The sequence below is a fragment of the Musa acuminata genome, chromosome BXJ1-5 (genome assembly GCF_036884655.1).
Source record: "Musa acuminata AAA Group cultivar baxijiao chromosome BXJ1-5, Cavendish_Baxijiao_AAA, whole genome shotgun sequence".
Classification (NCBI taxonomy): domain Eukaryota; kingdom Viridiplantae; phylum Streptophyta; class Magnoliopsida; order Zingiberales; family Musaceae; genus Musa; species Musa acuminata.
This window is the reverse complement of record NC_088331.1, coordinates 48,264,971-48,287,500: the sequence shown is the minus strand read 5'-3', so window position 1 is coordinate 48,287,500 and position 22,530 is coordinate 48,264,971. Positions and strand designations below refer to the sequence as shown.

Sequence of the window (22,530 nt, the reverse complement as noted above, 5' to 3'; positions counted from 1 at the left end):
GGGGGGAATGATAAAGCAGAAGAAAGTGAAATAGGCTTCTAATCCACTGAAATAGTCATCAGAACCAATCGAAACCTTTCGAGGTAAAAACATACAAACTTTGAACGATCGTTTTACACCAAGAACGAGGGACATCATCGAGTGGAATAAACTCCTCATATAACAATATCTAAGAAACACCGGAAAAGACAACCCCTTACCGCCACCAAAGAAAGCCCTCAAGATCATATGTATTCGGAAGAAAGAAAAAAAAAATAAAAAAATCATACTAGGAATCACAAGAGATGGCTTGCCTTTGTCGCGCTGGATTTTGAGCCATGGGAGACGGCAGAACAGATGGTAATATGCTCTCTGTAGCTGTCGTGTTCATTCAGGAAGGCAATCATGCTTCTGGCTCCCTGGTAGCAGCTGGCGCAGATGGTGTTCCTCGGAGGCCTGTAAACAGAAGCCATGGGACTACAGACGCAGCAATCCATGATGATATCTCCTTCCTCTGCTTTTCATTCATAGAGAACACAAATCCTCTGCCTTGCTCGCGTGCATATGTACGTATATATATATTTGGCAAAGAGGAGCGATGTGGAGGTGCCATAATTTTCAAGTCAGGGTAGGGTGGTGGGTACTAACCAAACTGATTCCAAATGTGTTCTTTTTCAGCTTTCAGCTCTCATCTCTCATCTTTGAGTAGATAAGAAGGATTGCCTTTTTAAATAACTCCGGGCGAAGTCTCAAATTCCCTCAATATTTTATTGGTATGACAAGAAAAATTGTTAGCTGGCCTACTCCATCCAGTAGGTCATGTTTCTTTTCGTGCTGTAAGAGTCTTGTGCCATGCCGAAAGCCCAGTTCCAACCGAAGGATGAAGCGGAAGAGGGCTATTCCGACCTTTCCAAGTTACATGGAGGTATGATATGGTTCCTCTCCTCCATATAAAAAGTTTCTGACGGGAGATGGGAGGATAGATAGATAGACATATACCACTAGTTTGGGCTTCGAGGAAGAATTAATGATTAGCCAAAAGGTTCGAGAGCGACTTTCCAACCCAGACGGAGAAGAAAAGAAAGAGGAGAAAGTGTGAGGTGGGCACATCTCGAGCACTACCTTCCGACTCACACCACCTCTCCCTCAATAAACAAACAGCGATATAAACAAGTGATGTTGTTAGCTCAGCAAGCTGGTATTTATGCAGATTGGAGGAGAGGGGTTGATTCGTTTACCTGTCACTTGGAGGTCCATCGCAAGGATAAGCCATCGACTGCCCTACGATCACAAGGTTTTGTATGACAGGCTGCTGCTACGTGCTGACTGCCGGAAAACAATGGAGCATCAAAATTGGGTGACGCTCTAACCACTTAATCGTGTATGTTTTTTGGTTTGGTGCACGTATCAGACACCGCGTGCAGAGTCACAAATCTCGCCGTTCATGCCATCGTGATGGCAATAGTGCCTCTCTTTCTGTCCAAAAATGTAAAGAATTTTGACTCCAGTAACTCATCCAATCTAGCTTTCATCGACAACAAGAGAGTCGGGTTTAGTTATTGGGACGAGGCACGGGTTAGGTTACATGTCAAATTCCCACCGACACAATTCCGAGTTGTTATTCTAAATGTTGACGTCCCTACTTCCTCCGCCATCATCTATCTATAAACTCTCATTCACCATTATTCTTTTCAACAGGATCGTCAACGTGATCGGTCCACATAATTATGAGGTGCTAATAATATAAGTTAACTTGTATATCGATGATGATCCAACAACTTTCCGAATCTTCAGAATAAACGGGCATACGAGGGATGTATGATCTCCTCGTAAGCTCTACATGAAGTCACAACGAGTGAGTACATCGCAGCAGTTGTTGATCTTAGCCCAAAGGGCAAAAGGTTGCGCAAACGAAAAAACCATAAGCAGCAGTTGTGATCCAGCAGCCCCGATGCGGTAAGTAAAACCTGGACCAGATAGTAGCTAAGGTGGCACACGCTGCAGGCTGTGCAATAGCATAAGCATATAATTATACGTAGAGGCGCCGGAATTGACCACCGCCACCGGACCCATTTATTCTCCAACTCGTCACTTAATTAAGCCAAGGAATGCGGGGTCACATTTTCGCCATCATCCATCGCAATCTTGCCGTCGGTGTCGTAGTAGTGCAGCAGGGCGGCGCTGGAGAGCACCGCCAGCGTCAGCGCCTGGGCGTGCATCCTGTAGCACATGAACCAAGTTCCCACTGAGTCATCGCGATTCACCCTTGCGGCTGCAGCTCACAGCCGCCGTATATACCACCTGTACACTGATCGGAACACCTTGCACGTACCTGGCATGTATGAGCCGAAGGCTCGTCTTGGTCGTCGGCGACCTCTTAAGTGCCAATGCCAGCGATGATCCCAGTGCAGAAGCCCACACAGCACCTACGCAAGGCACGAAATTAGAGACGTAACTAATTAGTTCCTTTACTACTCCTAGTATTGTTAGCAGAATGAAGGGGATTGATTGCTGCAAAAAAAGAAAAGTAAATTGTTTGATGAACCATTGCAAGCACAAGGTGTAGTGATCTTACCGATACTCGTGAGTTTGTGCTCAGCCACCCATGACTTGAGGGAGTTCATCTTCACCGAACCGATTCCGATCTCGCTGTTCAATTTCAGTCCTTGCGAGTTGAGCTTTGGTGGATACTGGGTCAGCAAGGGTCATAGCTATATATGTATATATATATGTATGTGGGGTTGTGTGTGTGGTGGGAATGTGGCGCCCCCCGGTCTCGGGTAAAACCGCAGGACCACTCCAAAAACCACCGACCGGAGGCCTTCTGTTTCGCGATTCCTCTGTTGCTTTGTCCGAGGTGGGCGACCGTCGGGGAACCGAATACCCACGGAATTGAGCACAAAGTGTGTGCGTGTGTGCGCGCACGCGTGGGAGATTAGATCTGAGGAGTCTTTTTGAGTGTAGCTGCGTTTTTGCCGTTGGTTTTGGCAACACGAGGGGGGAGGAGAGTTCCTGGATGTACTTGGGAAGTCCAAGTAGAGTTTAAACTAGCAGCGATCGGCCAAACATATGGGCCGGAGGCACGTGGTTTAAGAAGAATATATTGGGAAAAGAGAATGATTTCCAAGTAATACATATTAATACAGATTTAAAAGAAAGATTTTTTTAATTACATGATCAAATCGTGATCATGTAATATATATATATATATATATATATATATATATAGTAAATCTAAAATTATCATTTCATATTTATCTCTAATCAATAATCATATTGATTTATCAATTGATACAATTAAAATATCCTACAAACGATAAACTTTGTGAAAGAGTAACTATTTGATTAGAAGTATGAACTTGAGAAACACAGTAGTTGGCGTGTTTGGTCCTTGATTGAAGTTATTGTTGCTTTGATTATTTTTTTATTTATATTTTTTATTAAATTGAATTATGATAGTTGGTATTGTCTTCCTCTATTTTTATTTCAGATATATTTTTTAATCAATCAACTTATCATACAGTTCTTCAAATGATATTGGTGAGTCACATACTTAAATTGCTACCGTCGATTCCTTTTATGCATCTCTTAGGCGTATAAATAATGACTTCTCCATCATTCAATGAATAATCTATTAAAATCAAGTCATTTATAATAATTTTTAGATTTTATATATAGTCAGTAATATAAATTCTCTTGGGTTATTTTCAATAGGATATAAAAGACCTAGCATACTAGTACGAGAGTAATTGACAAAAATGGATTGTAACATTGACCATACATTTGCTATAGTATTGTATGAAGAAATTAGCGATGCTATGAAGCCAATAACTAAGATTTGAACGGCTTAAGAATAAGACACTCTTGACTAATCATAATATATGATTAGAATTTATCATTAAGATTAATTTTCCTAGTATTTGAATATTTTCGGGTGGATAATTAAGGGAATCATCGATGTAACCTAGTAAATCATATACAAATAGAAGATTGATGAACTAAATTCACTATGATGTATAGTTGTCACAAGAGTTTGAAAGTGACCTTGTAACATTGATAAAGATAATCCTGTAGATTAAGAGGAACTATTATTCTATAAAGGAATAATCACCAGAGTGTTAGAACTAGAAGAGGAAGAAGACATTATTGTTGGATGGTTGAAGGAGATGGCACGAGGAAGGGTGGGAGAAGGTGGTGCTTTAGAGCAAGGACCAGATTGGTTATAGCGAGGGTTGTAGGTATAGTAAAGGGTAGATTAGATCTACTTGTAGCATGAGAAAGTAGCTTGTCCGATCAGATTTATCATTGTTATTGATGTTGTGTGAGGAGGGAGCCTGCTGAAGAACAAGGGTGGAGCATGTAACAGGATGGCTTCTCAGACAGTTGGCGCACGTAGCATACTAAACGAAGTATGCAAAGGTGCAAAGAACAAGGGAACCCAAAGGAAACGGTGCCCAGGAGATTAGCATCGATGACTGGTGTTCGCCTTCGATTGTATGTATGGCGTGTGAAGAAGATTGCCAAGAAGATCGTCGGGCGGAATGCAGATCAGTGGAGAGGGATTGCTATCGTCGGATAACTAAGAATGGGAAGTCTTGCTTGAGACAAGAGAAGCTTTGATACTATGAAGAATGAAAAAAGTTGATTATATATATATATATATATATATATATATATATATATATATATATATATATATATATATATATAGGTTTGAGAAAGAGAAAATAGGATGATTAATCCTTAAATCATTAATCGAGGATTAGAGTATATAAAAAAATATAAAACTATCACTCTATATTTACATTTATTATGATTTTTATTAATTTGGTGGCGTGGCGTGTGATTTACGGTAGATTAATCATAGACCCCTTGGATTAGGATCATCATTAATCATGTAGTTGTTTGATTACGTGGAGATTTGGATGAGGTTGACGATAGGAAGAAGTCTGTAGGTTCATGAATCTGGTACTGCTGGCATGTTCGAGATTTGGATGAGGACGACGGATAGGAAGAAACCTGTAGTAGGTTCATGAATCTGGTACTGCTGGCGATCTATCCAGGAGCTACACGGCACACTTTTCCCATCAAACCAACACCGTCCCAAACTGGGATTCAATAATGGACCCGCACCGATATCCGGAGCGCGGCATGAACTCGAGAGCCAGCTTGTGCTCCTTGTCGATATCACAGCCAGCACAAACAGGTAACTCGGTTCTTTTGACGTTTATGTAGCTGTAGTTGTTTTTATTTACTGATGAAGATTTCAGCTTTGGAGTCGTCGGGGAGGACAGTGGTCGTGTTCTCGAACGAGGATCGGATGGCAGGCAGCTAAATCAGCATCAGGTGCGAGATGTACTCTTTCTTATATTAGATCGCTAGTAACTTCATTCAGAAGATAAGATAGTATAAAAAGCATGTGAGACGAGATTCTATATGCGCTCATAACAGAGTAAAAATACGTTTCAGTCAACTCATCTGAGAATTAATTATACGGGCGGGCCCATAGCAAAAGACACCACACGATCTAAATTTTTTTTTTAATTTTATTTTAATCAAAAGATAAATAAAAAGATAGGAATCTTACGATAATACATCAAAGCAAGTCTTTACAGATTAAACCAACAAACACCACCCGACACAGTCTCAGTCTTGCCCAGATCTATCTTTGTTTATTTCGTCAAGAATGACGATGAGCGATGCAACGAAGGCGTAATCCACGTTCGGGTACACGGTCACACCGAACGTATCCTTTCCAAGTAACACGTTCTTCACAGTGTATTTACGGCTCATCTACAGAAAAATCAAATCAATATACATCATCAATTAGATGGTGAGAATACAGATGATAATTAATTATTATTATTTCTCTTACTTGGGCTACGATGGAGTTGGATTCCCCGAGATAAACAGTGCATGACCTCTCAAAGTAACTCCCCTTGATCTTGAAATCACACGCCTCCTCGTTGGTGTTGGAAGCCATGATCACATGTAACTCGGTCTTAAATTGCAGCAGCCTGGACTTCTTGACGCTGAACAGCAGGTCTTTCGAATCTGTGCTCTCTCCTCTGAACACTTGCCATCTTCGGTGCGCACTCAAAATCTGAGAGGCCATCATAGTAATTATCATCACCACCGCTTTGCTTTCCGAAGCACTACTCCGCGACAAGTGAATCACAACAACAAGCAAAAGCTGATTTCTACAGAATTCAGCGAAACTTGAAATCTATCGAGGGCGCTTGTCGAGCAGCCACAGAAGAATTGCGACCGCAGACCAGTGTTGCTGGGAAGAAAGGGTAAAGGTTTGACCTTCTGTTGCAGGGTGAGGAGAGGATTTCCCGCGGCGTCTAGGAGGACGCACCGATCGCGGAGGCTGAAGAAGACGCCCTTCACCTTAAGCACCACGTTGCCGTTGACGTCCGTCACGGCGAAGTCGCTGTCCGTCAAGCTGAGGGCCTTCTTGGTAACGGTGAGATCGACGACGTGGGGAGCGCAGAACTGCGGCCCGACCACCACGACAGGGCCATCGAACGTTGCCGGCGTCGGCGTCGACATCGCTGCCATTTGGGTTCGAACTGCAGCGGCGGAGGAAAGGAGGACGGGAAGGATATTTGTGTCGGGTCGAGGTCGAGGTTGAGGCCTCTTTTATATCTAAGGCGAGTGATCACAGCCTTTTACCAAGTTTTGTGATTATCCAAAGTCGGTGTATTAGTATGTGCGAAGGAGACCCAGTCATTGATTTAGCCGCCTCTCGTCGTCCGATACCAGCTTCCTTTTTCCTACAGCTGTCTCGTGATGCGTCTCTTGTAGACGAAGACAAAACCTCTCAAAAAATTTCCGATTACTGACAAGGAGAGGATGTAGAGGCCAACCATTATTGAAATCCTTTTGGCCCTTTATATTTGTAATGACGAAAATATATACTATTGTGTCCTCGGGACGTGACTCCATGAGTTTTTGCTCCTTGCCGGTGAACTCCTCGATGATAACCTTTTGTCTTTTTTGGCATTAAAAGAAACTCACCAAATAAATATGCTTGGGTTACAAAAGTTGTGTTCGTCTCTAGGATCAGGACCACAGCCTTGGTCCAGTAATTTGGCTGTTGTGCTTCAATATTCTGGTGGCTTGCGGAAGAGTTCAGACTGAAAGAGAAAAGCATTAGTTTAGTCAAACCAGGCGAATCGACATCCATCCATGACTATTCTTCAGATAAAAATATCTATTAACTTGTGCTACGTGACTCGTCGGAACGTCACCGAACGGGTCACCCACGCGTGTTGCTAACGTCAAATAAATAAATGTTGGATCAAATGAAGGTTTCAGGCTGTGGAAGCCAAGCCAAAAACCTTGGCCAAAATAGCGGATGAATATGAATTTATGAGAGGCCAAAATTGATTTTTTTTCTTTCTAGTCATCAAAATATCATTTGGTAGTTCTGCTATCACAGTAAGTCCATTCTGTACCGTGTTCTGATTTTTCGAACTCATTTTTTATTTATTATAATACTCGGTGAAGGGATGATGTGTGTGAGAACGGAGGAGAGGGGGTGGAGAGAGAATGACGATTGAAGTGAGATGAGCAACGGAGGAGAGAGGTGGTCCAAAGAAAATGGTAGCTAAAAGAGACGAGCGATTGCATAAGATAACAAGGATCATTGTCGTTGTCGTATCAATCCTAATGTCAAAAAATCAACATATATATATATATATATATATATATATATATATTCTATAAAAACGATTTAAATTAAGGGTATTAAGTAAGTAATCTTAGTTATATTTATAAGATGGCATTGGTTTTACTTAATCTTATCGTCATAATAAATGATCATTCTTTCGTTGCAAGACAAGGTCAGAGAGTTACAAATGGTCGATCTTCGGGATGCCATCTCTCTCTCTCTCTCTCGCTCGCTCTCTCTCCATATTCTATAGGCTAGCGGTTGTGCTTTTGGATGGAATCTGACGAGATTTAGATTTGATAACAAGCATACGTATACGTTTGTATAATGAATTTTCGATAACGATGTATATCGCTTTGCTTCTTTGGTTTATTATATGGTGGCTTTTGGAGGAAGTTTGATCTGACTCCTTCGAATACGTTTTGCCGTGGTTGGCCGTCGGTGACACTCTGTTTCCAGCGGCTTTATTTATTTTCTGTTGCTCATGTATGTTGTCTTGCTTAGGATTTTAGGACAGTGGATCGATATGATACATAGGATCGGAGGAGGATAAGCTGTGTGAGAAGCAAACGGATGATGGTGGCCAGCTTGGTATCGTCTCCATTGCCTGCCTGCCTCGTGAAGAAGGCACCCCTTAACTTTATTTAGATCCGTACGTACCCCCATGCTCTCCCTGCCAATCCAAGTACAGTCCATCTCTTTTGAGGATGGAACATGGATCAACTCCCATGATATATCTTCTCCTTCACAAACTCCGGACAGGCATCTATCTGCCTGTGACCCATGCATGAGCCCGCCTATGCCATCTGTTGCACAAAGTGAAGATAATATACTAATGTAGAGTTGTGATAATTTTGTAATGGAGGCTGTAGCAGAGCAAACTTCCAGTCTTTTCCACATTTTAAATCAATCTTCTGATTAACTTTTTCTTCCATTAAATTTCCTCTGAAGCGTTGTGATCCTGCAGCGTAAGACAGACCGTTCCGATCATCTTTCCAGCCCAAAGAGTAGCTTCCGATCAAAGACAATATCATCTTCTCCCGTTGGCGATTCCTCGGGAAAAGAAAGAAATCATTGCCTATCTGTATACACCACCTTTGCTTGAAAAGAACACATACATATCAAAAGTACATTATTAGTTTTCGAGTGAACGGATGATTACCCACTTGGAAGCGTATACATGATGGGCTTTCCATTAATTCCGACCGCTGCTTTTATGATTGATTACTAGGCCATGAAGCCACTCGGCGAAATGCTTCTTGCTGTTGCATCGACTTCATTACTTGATGCGTCTGTGGGTCAGCACTGTGTTGGAGCCGAAGCATACTCCCAGCCACGACGACAAAGGAACGATAGCTACAGAGGTTAGGTGATGTTGATTTCTTTAGCTCATCGAAACATCCACATTTTTGGACACAACACATAGCAGCGAAAAAGAAGTACGTTTCAGTTATAGAATGCAGCGGTAGTAATACCAATAGATTGCAGGCCTAACGGTGTGGGGGGGGGGGTGGGGGTGGGGTTTACTCTCCTGCGGTGGTGCTTTTAATTAAAACGGTTCGATTCCTACATCACAACCATTAATTGATCGATCGATACGCGAGTCCAACCACTAATTTAAATATTCGTAATTTTAGATCCATGCGATTACTGGAGAGAATCTTTTTTGCTCATCATGAATTATTGGCGAGAATCCCTGCAAGTACTCCAGGTATAAACATTAAAAAAGAATATAAAGTAATTTAGATTCCCTGAAAAAAATAGGAAAAAAAAAAAGAAAAAGGCCTCTACGGACGACGATTAAGCGTTACACTGTATGCCAACAATAAATGGCGTCGAGTTTTCTTTTTTTTTTTTTCAGATTAAAAGAAAACACAAAAACAGTAGACGTCTGTCTTTTCCGAAAATGGGGTATTAGGAGTTCTCACACTCCGCTCGTACCCTCCCATTTCCACTGTGAATCTTCCTTCCCTTAAATTCCTCCCCACCTCCCCTCCGCGGCAGAAAAGAAAACCAAAAAGGGCCGGCGGAAGGGACAATAAAGAAGAAAGGGAAGTCTCACGCACTCCCACTCCCTCGCCGTCTCCGCCTGCTGCGTACCAGGAACTCGGTAGCAGACGAGGCGCTCCCATGGAGGAAATGAGGCAGCGGGGAGACTAGAGGAGGGAGAAGGGCGCCGTCTTGGGTTTTCAGGTTGGGGCCTCCTTCTGTTGCTTCGTTCTTGGTGGGGGTTCCGGCGACATGCCGACCGTTCGATACCTGATACGGAACGAGTACGGGTTGGCGGATCCAGAGCTCCACCGAGCCGCCGACAAGGATGATCCCGAGGCCATCCTCGAAGGGGTGGCCATGGCCGGCCTCGTCGGCGTACTTCGTCAGCTCGGAGATCTTGCAGAGTAAGTTCTTTTGTTCTCTTACCCGTCGTGGGGGTGAGAATATTCTTCTTGTGCTTCTTGATGTTTTTCTCGTTGGTTTGATGGTGGAATTTTGGGGTTTCGGTTCTGCGGATGACAAGATTCGGTAATTCAGACTTAAAGAATTAGGGTTTTTGGGGCCTTCGTTCTATTTCTTTTTTCTTTTCTGGTTAATATCGTCATTATTCTAGTAGAGTTTAGGGATGTGTGGTTGTTGCTTGACAATTGAATCGGATGCTGATTGTTTCATATTAGATGAACGTAGTTAGAGGAGATACCAAATCTTTTCATTAACAACATTTGTACTCGACCATGAAAAGACAGCATGAAGAACCCTCTGGAAGCAAAAGAAGACAATGAAACTAACCAACTTATTGTAGTTTGTTTCATGGCACTGTTTCCTTGGTGTGCCATCAACGATACTTAGTCTTGTTAGTTTTATAAAGGGACTTTATGTCATGTGATTGCATCGGTACGATTTTTCCTTTGGAAACTCAAAGCAAGGGTAAGAATTGGAAGAAGTATGTAGATTGATGAAAGGATAAGTAGTTATCATATCCAAAGGCATGGAACGAAGTAATCCTTAAGCAAAGAAAGGAAAATATCTCTAGAGGGTGCTTTAAATGTTTCGATTCTGAAGAAGGACATATTTGTTAGCTAAATTGACTATTAAGATGAGTTTTAGCTATCCTATGGTCCTTCAGTTTCCTAATAAATTCCAAAATCCAAAATATCCCACTAGTCAACACTTTTACATTGTTCCTAGTTCTTGAATCCACTTTTCTGCTTGTAGTGATGTTGTTCTATTATTTCTTTCTCCATCTGGTCCTAGCCACTCAGATGGATCGAAAACAGATGGTTTATCTTCAGAACAGCGTTTCCAACTTGTCTCACATTAAACGATCACTGGAGGAATTTTTGCTCTGATTTTACATATGTCCTACAGTAAAATCATCTTGTATAGCCAACAAACGATTTTATGTGATCAAATTAGATACTGATGATTTTTCCCTTTCCCTGTAAAAGGTTTGTTACTTTCATAAAACTTTGTCATCTAAATGAATGTATGCAAATATCAATTTTTTTCTTCGTTTTCTTTTTCTCTTTTTTATGCATTTACTATTTAAGTGGTATCGTGTCTTTTGTTTTTTCTCAAAAATAGCTCGGTGATGCTTCCCTTTGATGTTAATCTATCAATATTTTTTCATGAATATTTTGTTGTGAAGTTCCACCTTATGATGAACATTTCAAGTTTATTGCATCAGTAGATCATGTATGAGTGATTTTTCCCATGTTCTGCCATAGGTTTGCTGCAGAAATATTTCGTGACTTGCATGAAGAAATTATGGGAACTGCAGCTAGAAGTCATGGTTTGACACTTCGCGTCCAGCAGCTTGAGGCAGAGTTTCCATCAGTTGAGAAGTCTTTTTTATCTCAGTCTAGTCATTCGAGTTTTGCTTACAATGATGGTTAGTATACATTTGTAGCGTCTTTTTTAAGAAGGTTATGTTGCAATATCGATATCTCTTCTCTAGTTCTAGTTTCTCCCAGGTTAATCAGTATGGTTTTGTATTTACTATAGATACATTGCGTCAAATTGAAAAATAAAAAAACTAGCATATATAGAGGGAATATCGGTTACTACTTTTTCATCATATGAGTTTACAATTTAAGTAATTGGTTATATGTTTATTGGAAATTTTCATGAGTCTGTATTTAGCAATCCAATGTTATTTAGGACAAGAGTAGATGAAGGAACGACACATGCATTGTGCGGATTACCTAAGTCTGAGATTAATGTAGCCCAAGAGATCAGGTTCCCATAAGTCTCAGTTGTGTTTTAGTGAGACTCAGATCCATTGGTGTAAATGTTCATTCTTGGTGCTATTTATAACTAATGTTCTGATTCTTACATATATTTTTTTCGATAAAATCCAAGTTGAACGATTCATTGGCTATGATGCAATAAAATTGAATAGTCTAAAGAGGTTGATCTAAAAACTAAATGTATCATTTGGCATCAGGAAGATAGATAGTATAATATTCAAGTCCAATTGGGTCGTCCAATTGTGCTAAGAATGCTTAACCCATTCATTTCCACCATTGAACTATAGCCGTGCAGTTCCTCAGCAAATAACTTACTTGCTGACAAGATAACAGGAAACTGGCACCTCCATAACAAGCTTACACACAAGTCCCGTCAAAACCAGACTGCTACGTTCTTCATCTTAAGCTTTAAACCATGTCATCAACGAATCTGTCATGTAGGATTACGCTTTATATGTTTAGGGTAGATGGAGCAGAATTCTTCTACCCATAGGGTAGGCCAGATTAATCAAACCCATATTTAGATGTGCTGATGGTATTAAGACCAGATGACCTTCATACAAGTTCTCATGGGTTGGGGTATAGGTCTAATATCAGACCTGTTTATATTTTCAGGTCGTGATTAAGGTGCAAGGAAAAAGAAAATAAAAGCAAAAAATTCCACACCAAGTCTCGGATCCAACCTGAACTTATCAACTTTACTAAATATTTAATAAAATATATTAAATACTTCTGGACTGACCCATCTAAGGTTTCACTTACTATAATCACTTTCAAAACATCTAAGGTTAAATGATAGACTAAAGGACAGGGTTTGCCGTACCGAGCCGTACCGCCCGGTATGGGCGGTACGTACCGGTCCGACAAGTTGTCGGTACGCGGACCGCCCTGTACCGGTCCGCACTGTAGCAGTACTACAGTGCTCGGTACACCTCGGTGTACCGGTCGGTACACCCGTACCGTACCGTACCGAGCACGAGTCGAAACGCCGGTACGGTACGGTACGGCGAACCTTACTAAAGGATGAGGAGAGGAATGCCAATAGTCAATAATAACAGTAGAGCTGAACCCATGGTATTTACAACCTATGCATCTGTTTACATGTTGACAATCTATATTACCTATTTTTACCTTTTTGCATGGTGCGATAGAAGATTGATTTAGTCAAATGCTGTGGATAATTGTTTTGTTTCTGTTTTCCTAATTTCACATGATGAAATTTTTGTGGTGTATGCAATGAAATATCTGAAGATTATCATCCCCTAATTTTCCATATTTCCTACCTTTCTTCTTTTATAGTTGCTTGTGTCATTATTTGCAGGCATTGATTGGCGCTGTACTATTCAAATGGATCAAAACCTAATCACTCAAGGGGATATGCCACGGTTTATATTGGACTCATATGAAGAATGCCGTGGACCACCTCAGCTATTCACCCTGGATAAGTATGATATTATTGGCAGTGTGCTGTCTGCTTAAGGTATAAAATTTGCATGTTGAGCAAATTATTCCTTCCTTCAGATTTGATACTGCTGGTGCTGGTGCATGTTTGAAAAGGTATTCGGATCCATCATTCTTTAAGATGGAATCAGTCTCCTCCGGCTTGTTGGAAACTTATATTCCAAAGGAGAAGAAATCACGTAAGACGAGGGTAAGATTCAAAAATAGTCTCTCTATTTTCTTTTGTTTTTTCAATTTGTTGTCTTTTGCTCTGAGCTTCATCTCCTAAGAAGCTTATTTAAAATGATTAATTGGAAGAGCCAAACCTGACTCACTTGAATGTTGTGGTCCCATTACGCCCAGAATATGGAAACAATGACTATCTCATAATGTTAACTTTGAATTGTGGCTCACTGGGAATGGCATTCTCTAAGAAGATGGACCTATAGGGCAAGAAGAATATGTGAAGGCTTGTTAGTGAACAAAGGAAATGAATAATTCAAAAGCTTAAAATTTCTGATTTCTAGATCAGATATTTCCAGGTTTATAATCAAAGTTCTTAAATTACTAAGGTATGAAAATTCAGGTCATTGAGGTCATCTTGTGGTAATTACTGCAGAAACTGAATGTAATGAAAACGGGAGACTCCATTAAAGATAAGTGATTTAATATCATGTGTTGGGTAGGTTTCACATATTCATATAAATCAGAACAAGGGGCAAAAGATCTGAGGTTGTTGTCACTCCAGTTTAAAACACCGGGTGGAAAATCTAAGGTAGTGATTTAAAATTAGCCTGAAAAATTTACAAATAGAGAAAAAAAAGATGGGAGGAAAGGAATCCTTTGTGCTCTATGAATAAATATACTTGAAGAGAATATGACAATTTCGGCAATATTAATAACCAAGATAGTAACTATTCACTATTCCTGTGATGCCAAACTGGCCTCTCCACACAACATACTGTTAGTCATCTTGGTGGAGGCAGAGGCACTATGGGATGTCCTTCCTGGGAGATAACACCCACTTTTCATTATGTATACATGAAATTGAACAATGTGGGGAATAAATGTCTAGGAGGTGTGCCTTCTATAGGGTTCAAATACAATCAGTATTATAGAGGCAGTGCCCTGCATGGTAGACATGAAATGAGTGGACCAATGACACAGAAGGGAAGAAGACTTTATCGAGGAGAGAGGGTTCGGGGAAAGACTAGGGTGGATCCAGGTTTATAAGCTCCTCTAGTAATGGGTTCAATATTGTCTGGTAAGTTCGAGTCTATAAGGTTAAAGGTGTTGTGCCTGCTCCCCTTCAATTTGTCCCTTCTGTCTGCTCTTAAGAGGCTAAACTCAGAATGAAACAAATCAATACATTTTTAAAGTTTGATCTGAAACTAAATCAACTGGTCTGATTATTCCTTTTTTAGTTTGGTCCATCCAATTTCATTTAAATTGCAACAAAAGTTATGAGTTCTTTGTTTGGTTTGAACACCTCTTCGGTGGAAGCAGGACTTCTGTAACTCATACTTGATATCACCCTTCTCCTTGCCAAAAGAAAAAGGTAAGAAATGCAGGTGGATTTAATTTGCAATAAGAATCCTACTCTGACGTTGGTACCAAGTATGATAAGATCTTTGTCAAGGCAAGTGGGTGTACATCATGAATAATTTGCTTGTTGTTTCAGAGACCCATTTAAGATGGTGTCTGTAATTGAGTTAAACGGACAAGTGAAGCAAGTGCCACTATATATTTCTAAATTTAGTTGTATCGACCATTTGTGTATCCACAGGAAGAATCAAACATTTTCACTCCATCAATCCATGTGCCCCTCCCTAACCTCCTGGAGTGCCATTGAGGCTTCATTCCATGACATTCCATATGTATGGTTTAATAGGCCATTCAATCAGGATTGATGATTTCTCTCCTATTGCCACTGATGGTAAAATATAAAGAAAATTCAGCCTTTATGTCTCACTGTGGTTACGATTAATAAATCTGCTCCTTCACATTAGCAACTTGATCATTATTGGAGAGTAGGCTTCAATTCAACCATTTGAAGCAGCACATCATTCGGTGTAAAATTATCATCACACAATTCTTAAGGTTCTTTCACCTTCAGTATGGTAGTTCATGCCTTAGAGAAGGGAAATCTTTTAATTATGAGTGCTATGGAACTTTGAAATAGTTTGTATTATGTTTATACATGCATCATTGATATATACATCTAGCTAAGACTGATGATTTTCGAGAGTTGGTCCTAACAGGTCGTTTGAACTAATGCCACCTTGACCTACTTTGGCTGGAACAGCTTGCTTGTTCCTCATATCTAAAAAGAATCATCATATCCTCCTCTTCTTCCACTTTGTTTAGTTCAGAAATCATCCCAATATTGTATTGAAATCATTATGCCTTTTTTGTTCTCTCAGAAGAAGGGATCACGTTGGAGGAATTGTCAAAGTCTTGAGTCTTTACTGTCGCCACATGCAAATTCCAAGTAAGCTTGCATTTTATGTCCCTACAATCTGATCAAGTTGTACTATATAAGCATTAGTTTTGGAGTAATTTGATCTTTGGTTTTGTATAGTTTGCATCCAACGACTTCTGATCAGGTTTCAAATAAATCTGCCACAAAATTTAGGAGGTTGAGATCTAGGAATTCAAATGGTACTAGTGGAAGCATTGGAATTAACCTGAGAAAGCTTCTTCTTGAACTGCATTCAGATAACCAGAAAGTTGTTTATGATAATTCTGGAAGTCGTTTAAACATAAATGTGAATTTAGTTGATTCAAGTGAATTAACTTGTGAATTGCATGACACTGTTATGGATGTGTCAGCAAACCATCCATTAGCAAGATATGCAAGTCCTATCAAAACTCCTACAAAAGAAGTGCCAGTCTTAACAACATATGAGTTGGATTGTTGGAAGGAAGAAGTTGAAGAATTGTCAGAAGCACAATATGAACCATTTGGTCAAGTACAAAGTCCACAGAGGATTTTTAACTTCATGGAAAAAAACGAAAAGCTTGCTGATTCTGAAAAAAAATCAGAAGGTAGTGCCTGTGACTATAAGCTAAGTGATCTTGAGAAAACCACATCTCTTCACGTTGTAGATTATACATTGGTAGAGGATGAACTTAAACTAGAAGGCAGTACTGATGGCTACAGGAGTGAAGACATTGGTAGTGAGCTGGAGAATTTCATGGATGCCTTAAACAGCATGGAGTCGGAAGTAGAAATGGATTTTGAAAATAAAGGCAGGCCAGATCTTGGTATTCTGATAAAGGAAGCCCTTGAGATGGATATTGACACCAGTGAAAGACCAGAGGGGCTGCAAACTAATATCTTGAAACCTGGTTCTTCTGAAGTCTCCACATTAAGGTTGAACAACATTCAAAAGGGTGGAATGTCATGCGTTCCATACTCAGATACATCAAGTAATTTTACTGAGATGCCAGCAACTCAAGAAAAACTAATTTCCTCAAATTCTTCTGTGAACTCAGAACTTTGTAATGAAACCCATGATGAAAATAAAGGCAGACCAGACCTTGGTATTCTGAGAAAGGAAGCTCATGAGATGGATTTTGACAGCAGTGAGAGACCAGAGGAGAAGCAATGTGATATTTCTGAACCAGATTCTGCTGAGTTCTCCACTGTGTCAGTAAGGTTGAATGACATTCAAAAGAGTGGAATGTCAAGTGATGTGTACTCAGATACTTTGAGTAATTTAGCTTCAGTGTCAGCAACTCAAGAAGAAGCAGTTTCCTCAAATTCTTCTGCAAACTCAGAACTCTGTGATGAAACCCATGGTGAAAATAAAGGCGGACCAGATCTTGATATTCTGAGAAAGGAAGCTCATGAGGCAGATTTTGACACTTGTAAGATACCAGAGGAGAAGCAAAGTGATATTTCCGAACCAGATTCTGCTGAAGTCCCCACTGTGTCAGTAAGGTTGAATGACGTTCAAAAGAGTGGAATGTCAAGTGATCCGTCCCCAGATACTTTGAGTAATTTAGCTGTGGTATCAGAAACTCAAGAAGTAGTTTCCTCAAATTCTTCTGCAAATTCAGAACTTTGTGATGAAACCCATGATAAAAATAAAGGCAGACCAGATCCTGATGTTCTGAGAAAGGAAGCTCATGAGATGGATTATGACACCAGTGAGAGACCAGAGGAGAAGCTAAGTGATATTTCTGAACCATATTCTGCTGAAGTCTTCACTATGTCAGTAAGGTTGAACAACATTCAAAAGAGTGGAATGTCACATGTTGCATGCTTAGATACCTTGAGTAACTTAGCTGTGATGTCAGCAACTCAAGAAGAAGTTGTTTCCTCAAATTCTTCTGCAAACTCAGAACTTTGTGATGTAACCCACGATGAAAATAAAGTCAGACTCAATCTGGATGTTCTGAGAAAGGAAGCTCATGAGATGGATTTTGAGAGACCAGAGGAGAAGCAAAGTGATATTTCTGAACCAGATTCTGCTGAAGTCTCCACTATGTCAATAAGGTTGAACAACATTCAAAAGAGTGGAATGTCACGTGTTGCATGCTTAGATACCTTGAGTAATTTAGCTGTGATGTCAGCAACACAAGAAGAAGTGGTTTCCTCAAATTCTTCTGCAGACTCAGAAATTTGTGATGTAACCCATGATGAAAATAAAGGCAAACCAGATCTTGATATTCTGAGAAAGGAAGTTCATGAGATGGATTTTGACACCACTGAAAGACCAGAGGATATGCAAACTGAAATTTCAGAACCAGGTTCTGCTGGCCTCTCTGCCGTGTCAGTGAACTTGAACAACATTCCGAAGAGTGGAATGTCAAGTATTCCTTACCTAGATACTTTAAGTAATTTAGATGAGATGCCAGCAACTCAACCGACGGTAGTTTCCTCAAATTCTTCTATGAACTCAGAACTTCATGGTGAGACCAATGATAAAAGCTGTGAAGAGATTTTGCCACATGATGAGGTTGTCAATTCAGCTGAACCCAAGTCTGATGAAGCTAGCAACAGGAAGACATTTGATGGTTTGAATTTAGATATCAAAGATGAATCTTGCAGTTCATTTGTGATTAAATCAACTTCTAGTCTCATTAACATTGATCCTAAAGAAAGTTTTGATGCACAGCAATTAGTTACTGTTCTCCTGAATGATGCTTCAGCTGGTCTTAACGCCAAAGGAACAGATGAGACAACAAAATGCTTGGATGGTAGTTTTATCTTTTTTACTTGTCAAGCAAATACTGTGTTTTTTTCTTATTCAGATTGACAACCATGACATATTTTCTGTTTTAATTATTTGATGTGACAGGTTCAACTTACTTGGGAAGCAATTCTCCTGCAAAACCTCATCATGCAGAGCACGTGGATGAGCCAATTTTAAAAGACATGATGGAGACATTTGAAATGCCCAATGATCTTTCCTGTTCACCAATAAGAAGTGTTTCCATGGATGATTTTGGCAATGAATATTCATTGGTTACCACTGTGCCCACAGCAAAAGAGATGCAGCATTCGTTGGATCAAGATATTGAAACCTTTGCCTCAGAAGAAGGTACAGTAACTAATTCAGGTGGGAGCAGCTTAACATCCATCATCGCCTTTGTCCCTGACACTGGCATGGATTTGCAGCATCACCAATTAGCTGCAGACACAAACAATGGTCAGCATCCTGAAGAAACAAACACAGAAACATCTTTTGATTATATGAAGGGAACTGATGGTGTGGCCCAAAATATGAATGGTAAGTTAGCAACTGTAGCAGAGATCTATGATTTTTATTTTTCTTTAGCAAACCACAATTTGGTATTCAGCAGATACATTGGAACTTTAGCAATCTGACTGAAGATATTTTGGGTTATTCAAAATGGCAGGCTCATCTGTCCAGACTAAAGATGACAATGTTTCTGAAAGCCTTCATCTCACTCATAATCCTGTTGAGCAAATGTCTGAAGAGATGTCTCTGAGACCCGACACATCTGATCATCTTTCAGACACGAAGCATGAGAGTAGTCTTGCAAAAGATTTTGCATGTTATATTGAAGTTCCCCAACATCTTTCAAATGTAACCATAGGAAAGAGAACAGATTCGATGAATCAAGATGCAGAAGTAGATTCAACTGAAACCATTTTCTCTTCTGTTTCTGCTATTGTTGCCATCAATGATAAAGATTGCTTGACGGAAATGGAAAATCTAATTGCTGTTGAAAATCTATCTTATTCAAGATCAGAAGTTGGCTTCAAAGATGCTGACAGAGTGGCAGAAAACAATGTTGAATTGCCTGAAACACGGCAACTGCAGTTGGAGTTTCTTGCTAACAAAGAGGAATCTCAAGAGTCCCCCAGGGTTAGCTCAGCAGAGGAAACTCAAGAATCTTCCATAATGAACTCAGAAGAACAGGTGCGTTGGTGTTCTGAAAGTGAAACAATTTCTAATAGGGTCATGAATTCTCCCATGTTTTTTCTTGATCATTTGAAATTTCCAAATGAGTTTAATCAAGATAACCCTCAGAAGAACATTCAAGAGATTGAACAGATTATTCACATTGATAATGTGTCAGCTGAAAATTTTCCGTCTAAAGATGAAGCTAAAAGTTATGATCCTTCCTTGATGTATACTCAAGAGGCATCTGGCCTTCGGTCACAGTTGCTAGAGGATAGTCCAAAGAAGGTGAAAATGTTGGGTAAGGCGGACACTCTGAACATGACAGTTACTTCAGAGGCAGGACAATCAGCATTAGACCCTGGTGTTTCATGCTCTGGAATGTCTGCTAAACATTCATTTAATGCAAATGATGCTGGATTCCTTGGAGACATAGGCATCATGGTGCCAGCTGAGCATGTCCAAGCATATCTGCAAACTTGTACTCATGATGCACATCTAAAATATCCTATGGAATGCGAACCAGACCTTGGTTCAAAATCTTTTGCACAAGGTTGTCAGAGAAGTGAAAAACATCAGACAACTCTATTGACCGGCATTTTAGTATCTGATCCTGCAAGTTTACCTGGAGTCTCTACGTCACAAGCTGGTGATGAAGTTAAAGTAGAATCAGAATCTTCGCATCACAAGGGTGAATATCTTGAGTTTGGCATTCCTTTTATTGACATTGATGATAAACCCTCAGATGGATATGAACCAAACTATCATGCTTTTGTGAACAATGGAAAGTACAATGATTTGGATGAGCTGCCAAATGCAGGCATGGTCGGTAAACTGTGTACAGAAGCCCTTGTTTCATCAAAAGGCAGTCCTCCTGAAGTTTCTGCAGGTTATGCTGTTTCCAATGTATTAGATATGATGTTTTCGCTGGTGTCAAGTTCTGATGTGACTGTTACTGAGAGTGCATCCAGATTATCCCATGAGCCACAGTCAGATGAACCAACTTCCAGCTACCCCATGCAAAATCCTGAAGAACCACCACTTCCCCCTCTTGAATGGAGATCTCGAAAGCTTTCGTTGAGCCCTTTATTACCAATTGAAAATTCATCTCAATCTCTGGCTGGAACAAAAACATTTATGGCACTATCGGAGAGCAAACCAGCAAACTTACCTACTGCACCACCATTGGGTTCGTCTGAATTGCCACCAATTATTGTTGATCAGATCCATCAGCATGTATCCTTAGGGGATGCAATTGTGCATTCACTAAATGCATCTTCATCAATATCGTCATCTTCGGAGTATGAGATGAGTCAGTGTGCTTGCAACACACAGGATGGACTAAAATTATCTCTTGTAGATACATTTACACCATCTGCAACAATGGAAAACCAAATCTCTCAGGATTCCACATCACAGGAAGAGAAGATTCAAGTGATGTCAGATAAAAGATTTCAACTTAGCCAACTGTGGTCAGGATTAGGGTTGGTGAAACCTCATTATTCTGATCTCAGTCACCTAAATTTGGAAAAGGAGACAGTCGAGCCTCAGAATCCTTTCTTGGTTGAATCTGCTTTAGGAGATGCTAACCATCACCGTAATTATGGGGGCTTTGGCAGTGTAAATATGCACCTTCTAGAGTCATCAGAGCTCTCAGTCTCTTCAGGTGTTGTACCTGAGCCTAACTTGGTATATTCTTTGGAAGGGAATCAGTCCACCCTCTTTGGTTTTGTACCTACAACAGAAGATGATTGGTTTAGTATTAAACCCTGTTCCATACGAAACCGTCCCAGAAATCCACTGATAGAGGCTGTTGCTGCTCATGACAGAAGCACGGTAATATTTGTGTGGTGACAGGCTTGCTTCCTTCTACATTTATACGCTGGCAAGTGTCGATAGTTGCATTTGTTAACGTCTCCCTATTCTCTTCATCTAATATCTTGCAGTTAAGGAAGGTACCGGAGCTGGCTAGGCCTTTGAATGAGTCAAAAGCAGATAAAAAGGATCCATTGCTGGAGTCTAATATTTTGCAGTTGAGAAAGGTATCAGAGATTGTTAAGCCTTCCGATAAGCCGAAGGCAAATGAGAGAGATGCATTACTGGAGCAGATAAGAAACAAGGTTGGAATGCTATGCGACAATTTAAAGATTTTTTCCCACTTTAGAGACTTATATTCGATTAATGCTCAAAGAGACCACTTCTTGTTAATCAGTCTTACAGCCTGAAGCCAGCAGTTCTTTCAAAGCCAAACAGTAAGGGTCATCCAACGAACATTAAAGTTGCTGCCATCTTGGAGAAAGCAAATGCAATCCGCCAGGTTGGTCTATAGAATAGACAGATATGTAAATAGTAAAGTTGCTCGTTTGTTCTTCGGCCAATCTATCATGTATGTTTCCTTGAAATAGGTAATTGCGGGAAGTGATGAAGAGGACGGTGGAGATAGCTGGAGTGATTGTTGAGTACCAACTGTTTCCTGTAAATTGTTGTGCTCTCCTAGATGAGGTATGCTCGTTTTGTACATCATGTGGCTTGATTCGGCAAGATGTAGTTGCACGAGAGCATGGCTATATTAATGTCAGCAAGTCTACTTAAGCTTCAACGTAATGCTGACAGGAGGCCCTTATTCCACTCAAATTATACTATCATGTATATAGTATATACTATTCCCTTTCTTTTGTTCTACTTGTTCATCTGTATTCGACAGTTATCTTATGCCAGCTATATGTATGTATGTATGTATGTATGTATGTATGTATGTATATATGTATGTATGTATGTTGTGTGTGTATGTATGTATGTATGTATGTAAATC

At 40.1% G+C, this 22,530-nt stretch overlaps 4 protein-coding genes and 1 long non-coding RNA gene across 7 annotated transcripts in view; 2 read left to right on the top strand and 3 right to left on the bottom strand.

Annotated features, from left to right (window-relative positions):
* Positions 1-615, bottom strand: part of LOC103986068 (BTB/POZ domain-containing protein At1g01640) — a 2,017-nt gene extending 1,402 nt beyond the window's left edge. Inside the window, exon 1 of the mRNA XM_009403945.3 lies at positions 294-615. Within this exon, the coding sequence (XP_009402220.2) occupies positions 294-476 (183 nt within the window). The 5' untranslated portion in view covers positions 477-615. The remainder of the gene's footprint in view (positions 1-293) is intronic.
* Positions 616-1,835: 1,220 nt separating this feature from the next.
* LOC135674860 (uncharacterized) lies at positions 1,836-2,683 on the bottom strand. The gene is made up of 3 exons (XM_065185104.1): positions 2,555-2,683; positions 2,312-2,405; positions 1,836-2,199 (listed from the first exon to the last, which is right to left on the bottom strand). The coding sequence occupies exons 1-3, from the start codon at positions 2,601-2,603 to the stop codon at positions 2,076-2,078; spliced, it is 267 nt and encodes an 88-aa protein (XP_065041176.1). The 5' UTR covers positions 2,604-2,683; the 3' UTR covers positions 1,836-2,075.
* A 2,400-nt stretch (positions 2,684-5,083) lies between these two features.
* LOC135674859 (uncharacterized) lies at positions 5,084-6,011 on the top strand. Its single transcript, XR_010513752.1, has 2 exons — positions 5,084-5,185; positions 5,250-6,011. It is a non-coding gene; the product is annotated as an uncharacterized LOC135674859 (long non-coding RNA).
* Positions 5,503-6,643, bottom strand: LOC135674857 (protein LURP-one-related 15-like). Of its 2 annotated transcripts, none has more exons than XM_065185102.1 (3): positions 6,289-6,643; positions 5,855-6,172; positions 5,503-5,772 (listed from the first exon to the last, which is right to left on the bottom strand). In XM_065185102.1, the coding sequence occupies exons 1-3, from the start codon at positions 6,541-6,543 to the stop codon at positions 5,626-5,628; spliced, it is 720 nt and encodes a 239-aa protein (XP_065041174.1). In that variant the 5' UTR covers positions 6,544-6,643; the 3' UTR covers positions 5,503-5,625. The 2 variants fall into 2 exon arrangements, with proteins under 2 accessions (XP_065041174.1, XP_065041175.1); XM_065185103.1 differs by having other exon boundaries at positions 5,855-6,082; positions 6,289-6,632.
* Positions 6,644-9,590: 2,947 nt separating this feature from the next.
* Positions 9,591-22,400, top strand: LOC103986454 (uncharacterized). 2 transcript variants are annotated; one of them, XM_065185099.1, is made up of 11 exons: positions 9,591-10,053; positions 11,377-11,540; positions 13,220-13,343; positions 13,420-13,549; positions 15,762-15,829; positions 15,920-18,546; positions 18,648-19,079; positions 19,210-21,554; positions 21,665-21,838; positions 21,931-22,035; positions 22,124-22,400. In XM_065185099.1, exons 1-11 carry the CDS (start codon positions 9,899-9,901, stop codon positions 22,175-22,177), a joined length of 6,378 nt encoding a protein of 2,125 aa, XP_065041171.1. In that variant the 5' UTR covers positions 9,591-9,898; the 3' UTR covers positions 22,178-22,400. The 2 variants fall into 2 exon arrangements, with proteins under 2 accessions (XP_065041171.1, XP_065041172.1); XM_065185100.1 differs by lacking the exon at positions 9,591-10,053 and having other exon boundaries at positions 11,377-11,485.
* The last annotated feature ends 130 nt before the right edge of the window (positions 22,401-22,530 follow it).